The 13,392-nt window shown below is 40.5% G+C and overlaps 1 protein-coding gene across 1 annotated transcript; it reads right to left on the bottom strand.

The window, feature by feature from the left end:
- Positions 1 to 377: 377 nt before the first annotated feature.
- Positions 378 to 8,662, bottom strand: LOC101159093. Its single transcript, XM_004068752.4, has 3 exons — positions 8,591 to 8,662; positions 7,849 to 7,998; positions 378 to 2,411 (listed from the first exon to the last, which is right to left on the bottom strand). The coding sequence occupies exons 1-3, from the start codon at positions 8,643 to 8,645 to the stop codon at positions 1,345 to 1,347; spliced, it is 1,272 nt and encodes a 423-aa protein (XP_004068800.2). The 5' UTR covers positions 8,646 to 8,662; the 3' UTR covers positions 378 to 1,344.
- Positions 8,663 to 13,392: the final 4,730 nt, after the last annotated feature.

Genomic DNA, 13,392 nt, shown 5'->3' with positions numbered 1-13,392 from the left:
CCCCAAACAGAAAGGTTTCGTTTTTAAAGGTCTATTAGATTTGTTTCCATCTCTTTTTGTGCATATTCCTCCTTTGGTGTTACCCTTTCATCCCTATGCAGTTACATGTAACATCAGTCTCTCCCTTTCGGCTGTTAGGGTTTTTTTAGGGACATTTCACCATTTTTGTTAAGATCTGGGGGTTTTTCAGCAAGTTAATTCTTTTGTGAGGAGATAAACTATTTTTGAGAGTTTTCCTGAATCCCATGAGTAAATAATCATTTTTACACCTTAATTGCTCCTAAGAAGGATTGATCTGAGCTCATCTTTATTTATTTAGTTGTTAAGTAACATAAATCAATTGTTTGATTGAAGGAAATAACTGGGTCAAACAGATCCTACTTTAGGTTATTTATTGTAAGAAAGAAAGAAATATAAAAGTTCTCCAAAGAGAGAAAGGTTAGGTTATATTTGTCAGACATGTTTTAGTTATTTTCATATTCTGCATTAAAACTTCACTTCTTGTCTTAGCCTTTCTGTGTTTGCGTGTGATGATGAAGCATCAGGCTTTGCCTTCAGGTCTTCCTGACATGACCTTCAGTTCATAAAACATAACAAAAACCCAATCTTTAAAAGGTTCAGCACTTCAGTCAGTGTGGTTTCTTTCACATTTCAGTAAGTCTGTAATCATTTGACGTTGATTTATTTAAGATCACAATTACGGCTTTAAAGAAAACCCAGCAGAAATCTTAGGTTTCCTCAAGTCAATTCTTATTTATTATGCACTGTTTTATGCAGGCTCAGGGTTATACAACACCGGCGGACTTAATATTACGAAATTCAAAACCTTGTCTGCCCCCTGGATGAGTCTCTGTGAGCTGCAGAGGCTTGTATTGCTGCATGTTGTTTAAATACTGATAGCAGAAGAAACTGAAGCTCTGAACAGCTTAACCCTTGTGCTATCTTAGATGATGGTAACCCTTGTGCTATCCAAGGCACTTTAACATTGGGAGTTGGGTCATCTAGACCCAATAGACAGTGCTCTGAACTTTTTTTCTTCAATGATTTGTGATCTTCACTGGTGTCCATGGATTACATGAAATCTTTCCACCTTTATCCACCAGAACTCGTCAATGTAAGGGTGGGGTCATCTAAGATAGCACAAGGGTTAAGGAATCCAGCAATCTCCTGGTTTGAAGTCTCCTCATACAAAGCACGCCTCAACCTGTGAATCAGAATCCATCAACAATTTCAAAACTTTACTTTCAACATGTGAATACCTGCTTACTGTCAATGCAAAGAGAGGAATGCTGCACTAGCACAGTTAATGCTGACTGTCTTGGAAAGTGGTCAGTGTCCGGTTGGTCAAACTTGTGTCACGCTGTAAGGCGGTGTTAAATCTTTGCTGCTCGCTGCAGGTGAAAGTAAAGCTGTGAAAGACCACTCCAGCGTGGCATCTATAGTCCTGATCAGGAGAATATTCACACTGAGGTTGAACGGCAGTGTGAAAAAGGAGAGCACGGCCAGCATCATCACACTCACCTCCAGGCCTGGAAAACCCCAGCGTGGCCACCCCCCACACTGGCTGCTGCTTTGACAGTCCACCTGCTTCTGTGTGATAAACGTCAAAGCGATACCTCTCTTTGTCTGGCGCTTCTGTCCTCCCCTGTCTTCATGCAAACAACCAGGGGAGGCAAAAACAAAGTTTCCTTGGTGACGCTCCAACATCTGCATACTGTTCCACCAAAGAGCTGTGCTGAACAAGCAGCTGCTCTTTGTTTTTTCTGGGTCATCACACGCTGACATCCCAGGGTGAGTAAACTTGAAGGGTGCTGACAACGTCATAACAGGGTCCTGCCAGCTGCAGTAACAGTTTCCAAGTGCATGAGTCTGCTGCTGTGTCTGCAGGGTGGTGCTGATGGCCAGCAGAATCAGGAGGAAGCAGAGGAAGGCAGTGCACCAGCAAGGATTCATGGAGCTGGGAATGTGACTGAATAGGCTGGGCAGACAACTCACAAGGGAGTCTGTCGAGTAGAGACAGGCGGTGGTCCACACTTCTTCCAGCTCCCAGTTCCACCTGACAGTCAGAGCGACAATGACCCAAACTGACAGGCAACAGAGGAAACCCACAACGTGAGAGTAGCTCCCGTCTTCAAGGGTGCTGCTTTTTTTCTCCTGGTGACCCTTTGCCCTCCTGACATACCATTGCCGTTGATCCCAGCTGACAGCTTGACCCTCGGTGCCAGGAAGGACAACAACGTGAGGCCTCTGAAGCCTGATCAGAGTCTCAATGGCAATCAGAAACGTGATGAAAAGCAGCACAGAGCTATATGTATGGCTGAGAAAGAGCAGGGAGCGCAGCGCGATGACATCACCTGGGGGGTTCAGATCAAATGGCCAGGTCTCCAGGACGCAAAGGGAAGTCAGAAAAACTGTGGGAAAAAAGAGAAGGACCATGAAATCTAAGAAAATCTGTCAGAACTGCAACCCATTTGTCATCATTTGTCATCAGAGTAAAGGTTAATTTGACATCTACATGAGCTGTGACAGTTTCTTTTGGTTGATAACTAAAATTAGAAGAAACCAAGAAATCAAAAAGTGTGGTGTAGTATAATTTAACCTTTGTGCTATCTTAGATGACCCCACCCTTACATTGACGTGTTCTCCCTACCATGACAAAGGTGGATAAAGGTGGAAAGATTTCATGTAATCCATGGACACCAGTGAAGATCACAAATCATTGAAGAAAAAAGGTTCAGAGCACTGTCTAGTGGGTCTAGATGACCCAACACCCAATGTTTAAGTGTTTAGGATAGCACAAGGGTTAAAATGAGACTAGATAGCTCAGTTGGCTGCATGTAAGACGCATGAGAAACCAGGGTTCCATTCCTAGGGGTGTGATGAGCTTAATCCAGTGTGGGTCCTTGGACAAGACCATTCATGCTACTGCCTAACTTTGTAGCCACAACTAGTAGTCTTGGTCCCACTGTGCCAACCCCAAAAGTGCTCAAACAAAAATATATGCATCTTAAAAACTCAAACAAAAATTTGATCACATGATTGTTTGCCTTTAGGGTGTCTTTCAACACAAGCAACAACCTGAGAGCCTCCATTGGATTGGATTCGATTGGAATAGGTAGGTAGGTAGGTCCAGAAAGACATGAATATCAACATTAATATTTCAAAAGTGCTTTGCTTGAATTTCTGTTTCAGTAAACCTACTTTAGCACCAACTTATTTGACAGAAAAAGCTTTTTGAGACTAGAGCTATAGGGGTAGGCAGATCTGAGTATTGATAGTATCCATACCAATGTAAAGTATTGATGCTAGACTGATGGCATTGATACTCTGCAGAGTTGCCAGATTACCCAAAAAACAGCTCAATTTGATCAAAACCCTTCCAGATTTGAACAAAAACACTGTTAAATCTGGCAACACTGTCTGCGTGAACAGAATGAACCCCCCCCCATTCCCCGTTGCTCCTTAAACCTCGCCCCTCCCTCCCTGCTTCATCGACAGCAGACAGATTCATTAAAAGAGACACACATTTGCACAATGGCAGAATTGTTTGCTGTGTTCTTTACAAGTTTTGTATTTACTGGTTTTTAAACCACCAAATGGTTCCTGAGCTGCTGTGTCTGCAGCTCACTGCCCCCCCAAAGGAGGGGTCAAATGTGTTAGAACTTATTGCGACTTTGACTTAACTTTATTATTATTGCTTTTGTTAACTTTTTTTTCTTTTAATAGTGACATTGTTATTGTATTACTGCCTTTATTTTAAATATATATGTTTGTGGTGCAGTTTTCTTTTATTTTCTTCACATTACAAAATTTTGCACTATTTTCCTTTTTTTATTATTGTATCTTGCCATTACTAATATACATTACTAATAATGTTCTATATTTGATGCATATTCAGTTCAGATTGTTGTTAAAAACATTTTAATTTGCCGAAAGTCTCCGTCCTGGGTTATTATACACTTAATCAACAAAAAACAAAACTGCATTTCCATAATTTTTCGATAATCAAACATTTCAAGGAAAGTATCAGTATTGATGTTGGTGATACTAGCCCTGTAATTACTTGGCATCAGATTGATATCCAAATCCCAGTTTCGCCCACCCTTAGAGCTGCTTTTGATTCCTTTAATTCCTTTACGGCTTATGTCGCTAACTCGCAATGTACAATTGAATCCAGGACTTAACTAAGCATCACCTTGAACAGAAAAAACACAGATTTTTTTTTTTTGCGTAATTAGAAATAAATTCAGGTAGGAAGGGGTTAACAAGAAAGGATTGTTTTGAGAAATGTTAAACAAAAGCCAGAAATAGAAGAGATAATGGAAAACCCAGACATCACCTCTTTTGTTTTTTTGTTTTTTTCCTAAGTACTATATAAGTGAACCTAATCATATCAGGTTCTCTTACAAAGTTTCCTTCCTCCATCTCAGTTTGGTCTCAACAGCTTTTTGCCCTTTAGCCCTAAAGCAGAACTGCAGTAGAATGATTGTCTATTCATCTCTTTACATCACGCCACACTGTTGCTTCAGGGTGTAGTGATGCCATCAAAATGTTATTGTTGATCTCAATGGACTGAATGATCTTCCTGCATGAACTCTCATATCATTTTCAGGCAGATACCAAACTGTACATCCCCTGCCAGATGCTTTTCATTTTAGTTCAGTGTTGTACTTTATCATTGGGCAGTATCATATGATTATATCGGATCATTGGTAGAGCTCATGGCTATCTACTATGCTTCCATTAAATCATGTTTTTCTTCCTAGGGTGAGGGAGGGGGTCAACCTACAATGCACCTCGGGAGAGAAGCTGTGGTCCCCCTCCCATGATTGCTGCATGAATTTGGGCCCCTCCCTTCTCGGTTTCAATTGCACCTTAGACATGAAGGACCCTTGGGGGGGGGCATGGGCCATCACTGCCAGCAATCAGGAGATCTCATCTCAGTGCCCTACTTGCCAGTTTTAACTGTACCCTTTATTACACACACCCTTTTGTGTCACAACAATATGCGCTCCAACACACACACAAACATTACACAAGGAAGGTGGGACTTCTGATCTTGTGTCCCCCACCCCAACCCTCGGCAACAATGGTCATGTCCCTTAGGTGCTGGCTTCCTGGGCCCGGCAGCCCTCTCTCCATGCAGGGAGAAGAATCCCTGAGTTCTCTGGCAAGACCATGAGTTGGGGATCACATCACAGCTGAGCCTGGGGGTGTCCCTGTCCCTGTAGTGCAGGTTCTGGTCCTTGCCCTCGAGCGCTGCGCCTCTCCAAAATTCCAGCAGTGGATGAGCCTGGTCGGGCCATGTTCACAACTCTTTTGGGCATCCTCCTCCTGGGCAGGAGTGGGTGGCCCCTTGCCTTGCTCTCTCCTGGGAACTCCCGGGAGGTGGGCGGGTGGTTGTATGGAGTATGGGGGGGTTGTCCCTTGAGTAAGCCTGCCTCCACTTCTCATTGTGTCTTTGTTAAAATGCTAGCTTACAGCCCCTCACAGCTCTAAACTAACATAGCAGTGCAGCAAAAAAAAAAGCAACCTTGGAGATACAGTGGCGCAAAAAAGTACAAGTACTTGTAGTTACTGTTATCCTTTACATCTTTATCCAAATTTAGTGGGGCAAAAAGTATTAAGTCAGCCACCAATTATGCAAGTTCTCCCACTTAAAAAGATGTGAGGCCTTTAATTTCCATCTTAGGTTTACCTCAACCATGAGCAACAAAATAAGGGGGCAAAAAATCTAGAAAATCACATTGTCTGATTTTTAAACAACGTATTTGCAAATTATGGTGGAAAATAAGTATTTGGTCACCTACAAACAAATACAATTTCTGTTTCTCAGAAACCTGTTGCTTCTTCTGTAAGAGGATCCTCTGTCCTCCACGCATTACCTCTAATACTGGAACCTGTTTGGACTGGTTATCTATCTAAAAGACACCTGTCCACAACCTCAAACAGTCCCACTCCAAACTCCAATATGGCCAAGACCAAAGAACCTTCCTACATCACAAATACAATCTTTTTCAAACAGCATCTTTTTTTGTCTACTCCAGATTCACAGTAATTTGAATAATACTCAGAAATGCAATTGTAATCTTAATTTTCTGTGTATATGTCCTCCATCATGAGAAAAATGCTACAAGAACATGTTAAAGGGCATACTAAAATCAACTTTTTGAGCCTTTTCAGTTGCCTTTTAATGTTAATTCCTCACAAAAACAACCCCAAAGCTGTATTTTGATCCAGTCACTCATTTCCTCTAAATACCTGCCTTTCTGAGCACCAGCTCCTTCCAATCCACAAAAACAGGTTCTAACCTTCATATATGTTGTAGCGACGTGGGGGTTAGCCCCGCCTTCAGCCCCTAAGGCTCATGGGAAGTGGGGAGTTTTGGGGTGAAACCTTGAGTGAGAGGGTTGTGAATTGAAGTCAGATGCATGCTGTTTGGGCTGTTTCTGTATTCTTTGATAAACGGGCTTAATTCTCCAAAGGAAATTTTGCCTCTTTACTTGTTTATTACTTCTTCAGACTGTCTGGGGTTTAGTGATGTATTGGGACACAGATGGCTCTCCAATGAAGCCATATTAAAAGCAGCTTGGCTTTTGCTTCCCCACTAAAGGGCAATGGGATGTCCCCGGTTGGGTCAATAAAATATGAAAATTAAGAACAGCCCCTTCCAGTAAGTCTCTGTGCTGCCAGCGCAGCCCCTTGTCTAAGGCCCACCTTCTTCACTGAGCTAGCAGTGATCAGCAAGAACGCTTTCATTCTTACATGCACAATATACACTTCCATCTTTTCAAAAGTTTGGATGTTCTTTGTTTTTGTGGGTGAAACGCAGATACTCTGCTAAGGGCAGATCTGGATTGACATTATGAAATGGGCGACACCCACAAAAGACTGAAAGCCGGTGCCCATGGGATTGAGTTGTCTTGTTTCCGAGTAGGAAAATGATATTTTATAAAATAATTTTTTCTTTAGTGTGCCAAAGGAAATAGATTTTCACATATATGGATATAGTTGACTCTGAGGATATAGACCCTTAAATTGTTAATATTTTTAGCCCAAAACAAAAAACTGTGCTGTTTTGTAGGACATAGTTTCTGATTAGCAGCAGGAGTTTATCAGAAATTCGCTCAGTTCTGCCGCTTTTGCAGCAACATCTCCCGGTTGCCACTGAGTAAGCCTGCCCCTACTTCCCATCATCCCTTTCTTAACATGCTCTCCTGCTAGCTTACATTACCGTACTTTGCGGTGTAACAAAAATGGTAAGCAATATCACAACTATGCAGCGGTACAGTTTTGAGCCAACAACCAGCTCAGACAAGGAAAACAAAGGCGTACATGGATATAGTGATCTACAAGAGGAAGCATCAAAATGCAGCTGAGAGAGAGCTTGTGGCTTGCCGTTGTAGCTTCTACGTCACACTTACAGGCTCCTGATTCACAACGATTTGAATAAAGAAATACTCAGAAAAGCAATTTTATTCTTAATTTTCATTATCTATGTACTCCATCATGAGAAAAATGAAACATGTTAAAAACACTAAAAACAAAATTTTCATCAGAGTGGGTCATTAATCTCTCAGGGAGATGTGGTCATAGAGGCTGTGTGTTGCCTTTACAAGGTGGTAGTTTACACCTCTCAATCCAAGAGAAACAAATCCACAAGAGGTCAGCAAAACACTTGTTCCCTGGGCGTGTTAAGCATTTTTGTATGTATTTTCATGGCTTTAGCATATCATTTGCATGTCTCGCATTACATAGCTGTGTTTGTGTTATTTGTCAGCAAAAAGGCACATGGAAAAAACTTAAGATTACAGGTCTGTGCTGAGCAGCACACCTGCATGACCTCACCTGTGACCAGGAAGTCTGTGAAGATCAAGAGGCAGCAACAGCAGAAGCTGACAGGGCTGTAGGACGCAGACAGGGAGGGCAGGAATAAAAGGCTGCAAGACAGTTTACATGCACACAACACCAGCGCTCCCTCCAACGCACCATCCATGGCTGCAACAAAACAACACACACAGGTCAGTGTTTTAAAAAAAACGGGTTTTTCATTTTCGCCTAAGGGTGAAAGAGCTCAGGAATGCCAGACACTCTGCACCCCCCCGACACAAACACACACCCCAGCAAAAGCACAAACTTCAGAACATTTTCATTTGAGGTGTTTGGAATAATTAAACAGAAAGGTCAAAGTTTGAGTGAGTGTTTGTACGTGGTGGATCGATTATTCTTTGTGTACACTGGTAATGAACCCTGGACCAGGTTTGTTATTCACTCCTTAAAAAAAGGAATATCTGGAATAACTTTAGCTGTTTGCCTGGATCAACCTGTTCTGGTGATTGATCAACAATACCACCAGCAGCAAATGAGGAAAAAACAAAACAAAGAAACAGGATTACAGGAGTGGCATGAGTGCATATCCTTCACAGACTTAAGTAATCCACCTGAACTTGACACCGCTCATGCAGACTAGTTGGATCTGAAGAAGCATTGGGTCATTTTTTTGTGACATACAATAAAAGTTACCACAAGAAAAAAATAAATTAAAAAAAAGTTTTATTTCAAATATGTGTCATACTTCATTAGTTCCTACCTGTGTTGCAGGAGCCTGCTGAGCAGCATGTCAGTGTCAGCTTCAAATGCTTCATCTGCTTTATTTTTTCCACCTCCCCCTTTGCTCCGCCCTCACAGGGATAATGACCCCTCCTCGTTCCAACCTCCCTCCCTCCCTCCCTACCTCACTGCACCTGGCTAGTTGGAGATGAGAGAGCTTGTGCATCTTGAAGAGGTGTGGTAATGTTTGTGTGCAACAGGAAAACCAGTCAAACAACTAACACGTTCGGTGAAGACAGATACTCAGAGTCTGCATCTGTGATGAGATGGAGCCCATAACACCAGAGGTGAATGGGTCAATTCACTGATAACGCTGAAAATAATGTTTTCCACTCAGTCTGGGTTTGTTCATACGTTGGGTAAACACACACTGGGTGCTGTAAGATTAAACAAAACAAGATTTTGTCCTTTTCTATTCAAAGAATTGTTTTTGGTAGCTTCTTTATGTGGAAATGCACAATGACCAGCACATGCAACTGGATGTCTGATGTGACAGCTAAAACTCCAACACCAGACCGCTGTGGCACTTTGTTTGCAGATGTAAAAAAAATGATGTACAAAAAATATAATAGGAACAGTGCACACTCCAGATAATGCCTTGGGAACCCTCCCTGTTTTTGACTTGTTCACCTTCACACCCTAAAGCCTGTTGATTTTTAACCCTTGTGCTATCTTAGATGACCCCACCCTTACATTGATGTGTTCTCCCTACCATGACAAAGGTGGATAAAGGTGGAAAGATTTCATGTAATCCATGGACACCAGTGAAGATCACATATCATTGAAGAAAAAAGGTTCAGAGCACTGTCTAGTGGGTCTAGATGACCCAACTCCCAATGTTAAAATGCCTAGGATAGCACAAGGGTTAAAGATCTGCTTTAAAGAGGTGCAGCAGAGGGCAGAGGGGGTCGGAGAGAAGCAGAGTGGCTCAAACCGCCCCCTAAAAGGGGTATCACCATAGATGAAGACATGAACGCCCATGAAGCCATTCATATTTGATGCACACATTTCTGAAACCCTCCCCCATCTCATTAGTGTGATCGATTTAATTCCTTAAATAACTTTGTTCACATTTTCTGCCCTGTATTTCATCATCATTCCCCTAGGAGGCAGTTTCATTTTGTTTGTTTTTTTTTTTTTTTTGCTCTGTTGGTTTCACCCAACAGAGATAAGCTCCAGCTAGAAAACCCTGTTATCCCAAAAGGACTTTGGAAGTTTTAGAAAATGGAAGAATGGAAAATAGCCATTTGGGTTGTGTCTTCTGCAAAGATAGCTGTCAGCCGTGTGTCAGCACACGTTAACCAATCAATTTCTAATACTCATTTTATTGTATATAAGCAGGTTTTTAGGTGTGTTTACATTCATATGTATGTCCAGCTGTGATCTGAACTGTATTCTTTACATGTCTGTAGCAGTTAGATGGAACACAGTGAGTGTTATGCTAGGTTCATTCCAGGCATGTGGCGCCTGTTCACACTGGACACGGAGAGAGGAGGATTCTCCTTTTTTTCTCCAAAAAAAAGAAGAATCTTTTTTGAAGGATTGGGTAACTTTTTTGACCAAAAAAATATATATATTTTGCTCCAGTTTTTTCTTTCACAGCTGTATTCAGATATATGAAAGATGTGCCATATAATTCCAACCAGGAACAAACCACGAATATTAATTTTTTCCTCCGTGATCAATGTTTTAAATGGTTGGCATGAATCAAAAAAGACGTCATCCATTTGTCACCAAATCTGTTTCCCTGATTGGTCAAAGTTCAACCTGGTTTAATTTTCAATGCCCGTTTGATAGCTGGGCATTTTCTAAGTGGGGCCCAAAACGGTCTTAAAAATGTGCGCAGTTACACGGGAATGCAAGAGTCCTGACCATGAAAGCCCAAAAAGCGCATCTACATGCGTTTACATAGACTTTTCATTGAAAGTAGTTGCTTGATTGCCGAGGGCGGTGTGATCGGAGCTTTACAGGGAAGTATTAAGCTCTTTATCCGTCTCACTTAAGTGCTTTTTTTCTGCTCAGTGTCCTGCAGAGTCCAAGTTTACCTTTTGGGAAAATGCAAACTTAAACATTCAGTTGAATAGGTGTATGAGTACACAGCCATATATATGTGCTGACACCTAAAAGTATTGTTAAACACTGCAGAAGAATAATTCATGTCAGAAAAACAAATGTTCTTGGTTATCTCTGACATTTGAATGACTTTGTTTAACCCTGTCAGATGAAGCACCTGAAATGATGGGTTATTATTCCTTATCCGCTTTAAACTCCTCACTTGCACAAACAGTGGGTAAAATCTGTTGACTGTTTCGGAGGCTTTTGTTTGAGATACACTCTGCACATTTTTGTTAAGCCTCAAAGAGTTTACGGTCTTATCTTACAGAGATTAAAATATAAGAAGGTGAGACAACACAAAAGAAACTCAAAAAAGAACAACAAAATAATTGTGCAGTTGTTTGGTATTTTTGTTTACTAAAATTTTTTTTTTCTATAAGGCTATCTGTAGTTTTATGACATAGCTGAGAGTTTTAGATGTAAAAGTTGAATTTTAGATATATTTTTTTTGTTTACTGAGTATAAACATTTCTAGGTATCATTTGTTGTTTTGTGATCTAGTTTAACAAAACTTGACAGTGTTGCATTACTTCAAAATAAAATTGGCAAAAAAGTAAACGGTGTGTACTTATACAGCACTTTACTACCTTCTTGAAGGCCCAAAGCGCTTTGTGATCACAGTCCCATTCACTCATGCACACGCACACACTGATGGCAGCTCCACTGCTTAACACTGGCGCCAACCTAGAACCCCCAGTGATGCAATGTCTTGCCTAAGGACACTTTGACACACGAGCAGGCAAAGCAGTAACTAAACCTGCGATCTTCTGAGCAGAGGCCAGCCACTCTACCTCTGCACCAAGGCAAATTATAGTCTTTCTATTTGTTTTTAATACATAAACACATTAACAACAGACATATACAAACTAAAACTCAATAAGCAAATTCAGATTGTTTCAAATGGAATAAAACTGTGAATAGTAGAAATTAGTGAATCTTTGTTTTTATGCTTTTTGGGGGGGAGGGGCAAAACTGAGGCTTTTACTGTGACAAAATCCTAAGACTGATGGAGCCTAATGTTCAACTATTGGGGTGTAACGATTATTCAACTTAATTGATTCATTTATTTATTTTCCTACAATCCAACCAGACTGATCTATGTGAAGCAAGTTGTTCATCGAATTGACCTACACCATAATAAAATATTTTTAAAATGAAATAAATCGATCCACTCTGTAAATCGGTCCACTGCTGTACTGGTACATAGTCTTGTTACTTCCCGCCTGGACTATTGTAACTCTCTTCTATTTGGTTTCCCACAAAAAACCCTCCAGAAACTTCAAATGGTTCAGAATTCAGCTGCTCGTATCATCACACGCACTCCCTCCATCAACCATACCATACCTATCCTTCAACAGCTTCACTGGCCACCCATCCCATTCCGCATTCAATACAAAATCTTGCTCTACACATTCAAAGCCTTTCACAACCTTGCACCTCCGTATCTCTCTGACCTCCTTCATATCTCCATTCCTGCTCGCTCCCTTCGCTCCTCTTCTTCTATCCAGTTTTCTGTCCCTTCTGCCCGTCTTGTCACCATGGGGAGCCGGGCATTCAGTTGCTCTGCTCCCCGGCTTTGGAACTCACTCCCCCCTGACCTCCGCAACACTGACACACTCCCACATTTCAAATCAAAGCTAAAAACTCATCTTTTCCAAATGGCCTATTCACTTTAACATTAACTTTTTCACCTTTTTATATATTTTTTATTTAATTTTGCATTTATTTAAATTGTTGTTGTTGTTTTAAGTGTTTATTGTGTTTTATACTGTATACATGCTGTGCGGCGACCTTGAGTGCCCAGAAAGGCGCCTTATAAATAAAATGTATTATTATTATTATTATAATCTTGGAAAACACCATTTGGATTGAGAAATGGTGGGTTTATTTTACTATAACTTAAAAACAACCAAGTGCATCACAGCAGACAACGCACACGTGATGTCAACAAAAAATGATCAGTCCATCATTTCAGTCCAATGTGTGGAAAAACTTTGAATTTTGCAAAGTGTTATGTCCAACAGTGTGCCAGAATGTTCTAATAATGTTCAGTTTGTATTATTTTGATGTGGAAAAACTACAGTGGGCTGAACTTTATAAACCTAAAATGTGAATGCAGTAATTCTTGTTCTCTTGTCTGTTTGTACAGATAAACAAAAATTAATTTACATTTGATAATCTTGCAAGTAATACAAAAAATCTGGAAAACTTCACCTGCACTTTTCAGTACTCAGGTATTTATCTCTGAGTCACGGTAGAAATTTTGGCTAAAGATGTCATGGATCGATTATAGGTCACTGAATATAGGATTGTTCGAAATCAATAAAACTATGAATTGTATCAGAAACTACAAATTAAAATATGAATCAAACTAATAGCAGAATCGTTATTTAACCTAGTAACTAACAGCTTCTTAAGTGCAGTTCAGTAAAACCTAACTCTAACAATTACTTTTGTTTCAAAAAGTCACTATAACTCGTTGCTTGTATTCTGAATTGTTTTTTGTGTGAAATTCTTCAGTTTTTTTTGTTATAATAAAGGTTCCAACATGGCAACAAACTTCATTAACACAAAAACACACTTATGGCTTTTTATTTTTTTGCATCTTTGCAAATGAAAAATGTCCAGTTTGTGTACAGGGAGAGGATGTTGGAGTCTGTATGTGAA

This window comes from Oryzias latipes, chromosome 5, assembly GCF_002234675.1.
Source record: "Oryzias latipes chromosome 5, ASM223467v1".
NCBI lineage: Eukaryota > Metazoa > Chordata > Actinopteri > Beloniformes > Adrianichthyidae > Oryzias > Oryzias latipes.
Note: the sequence above shows the minus strand (reverse complement) of the source record. Positions and strands in the feature narration are given on the sequence as shown.

Excerpts from the sequence above, each read along its gene's own strand:
- LOC101159093 (XM_004068752.4), bottom strand. The coding sequence starts at position 8,645 with ATGAAGCATTTGAAGCTGACACTGACATGCTGCTCAGCAGGCTCCTGC. Across the intron at positions 7,999-8,590 it reads AGCAGGCTCCTGCAACACAG|CCATGGATGGTGCGTTGGAG; the intron begins GTAGGAACTAAT and ends GTTTTGTTGCAG. Across the intron at positions 2,412-7,848 it reads CACAGACTTCCTGGTCACAG|TTTTTCTGACTTCCCTTTGC; the intron begins GTGAGGTCATGC and ends TTTTTCCCACAG.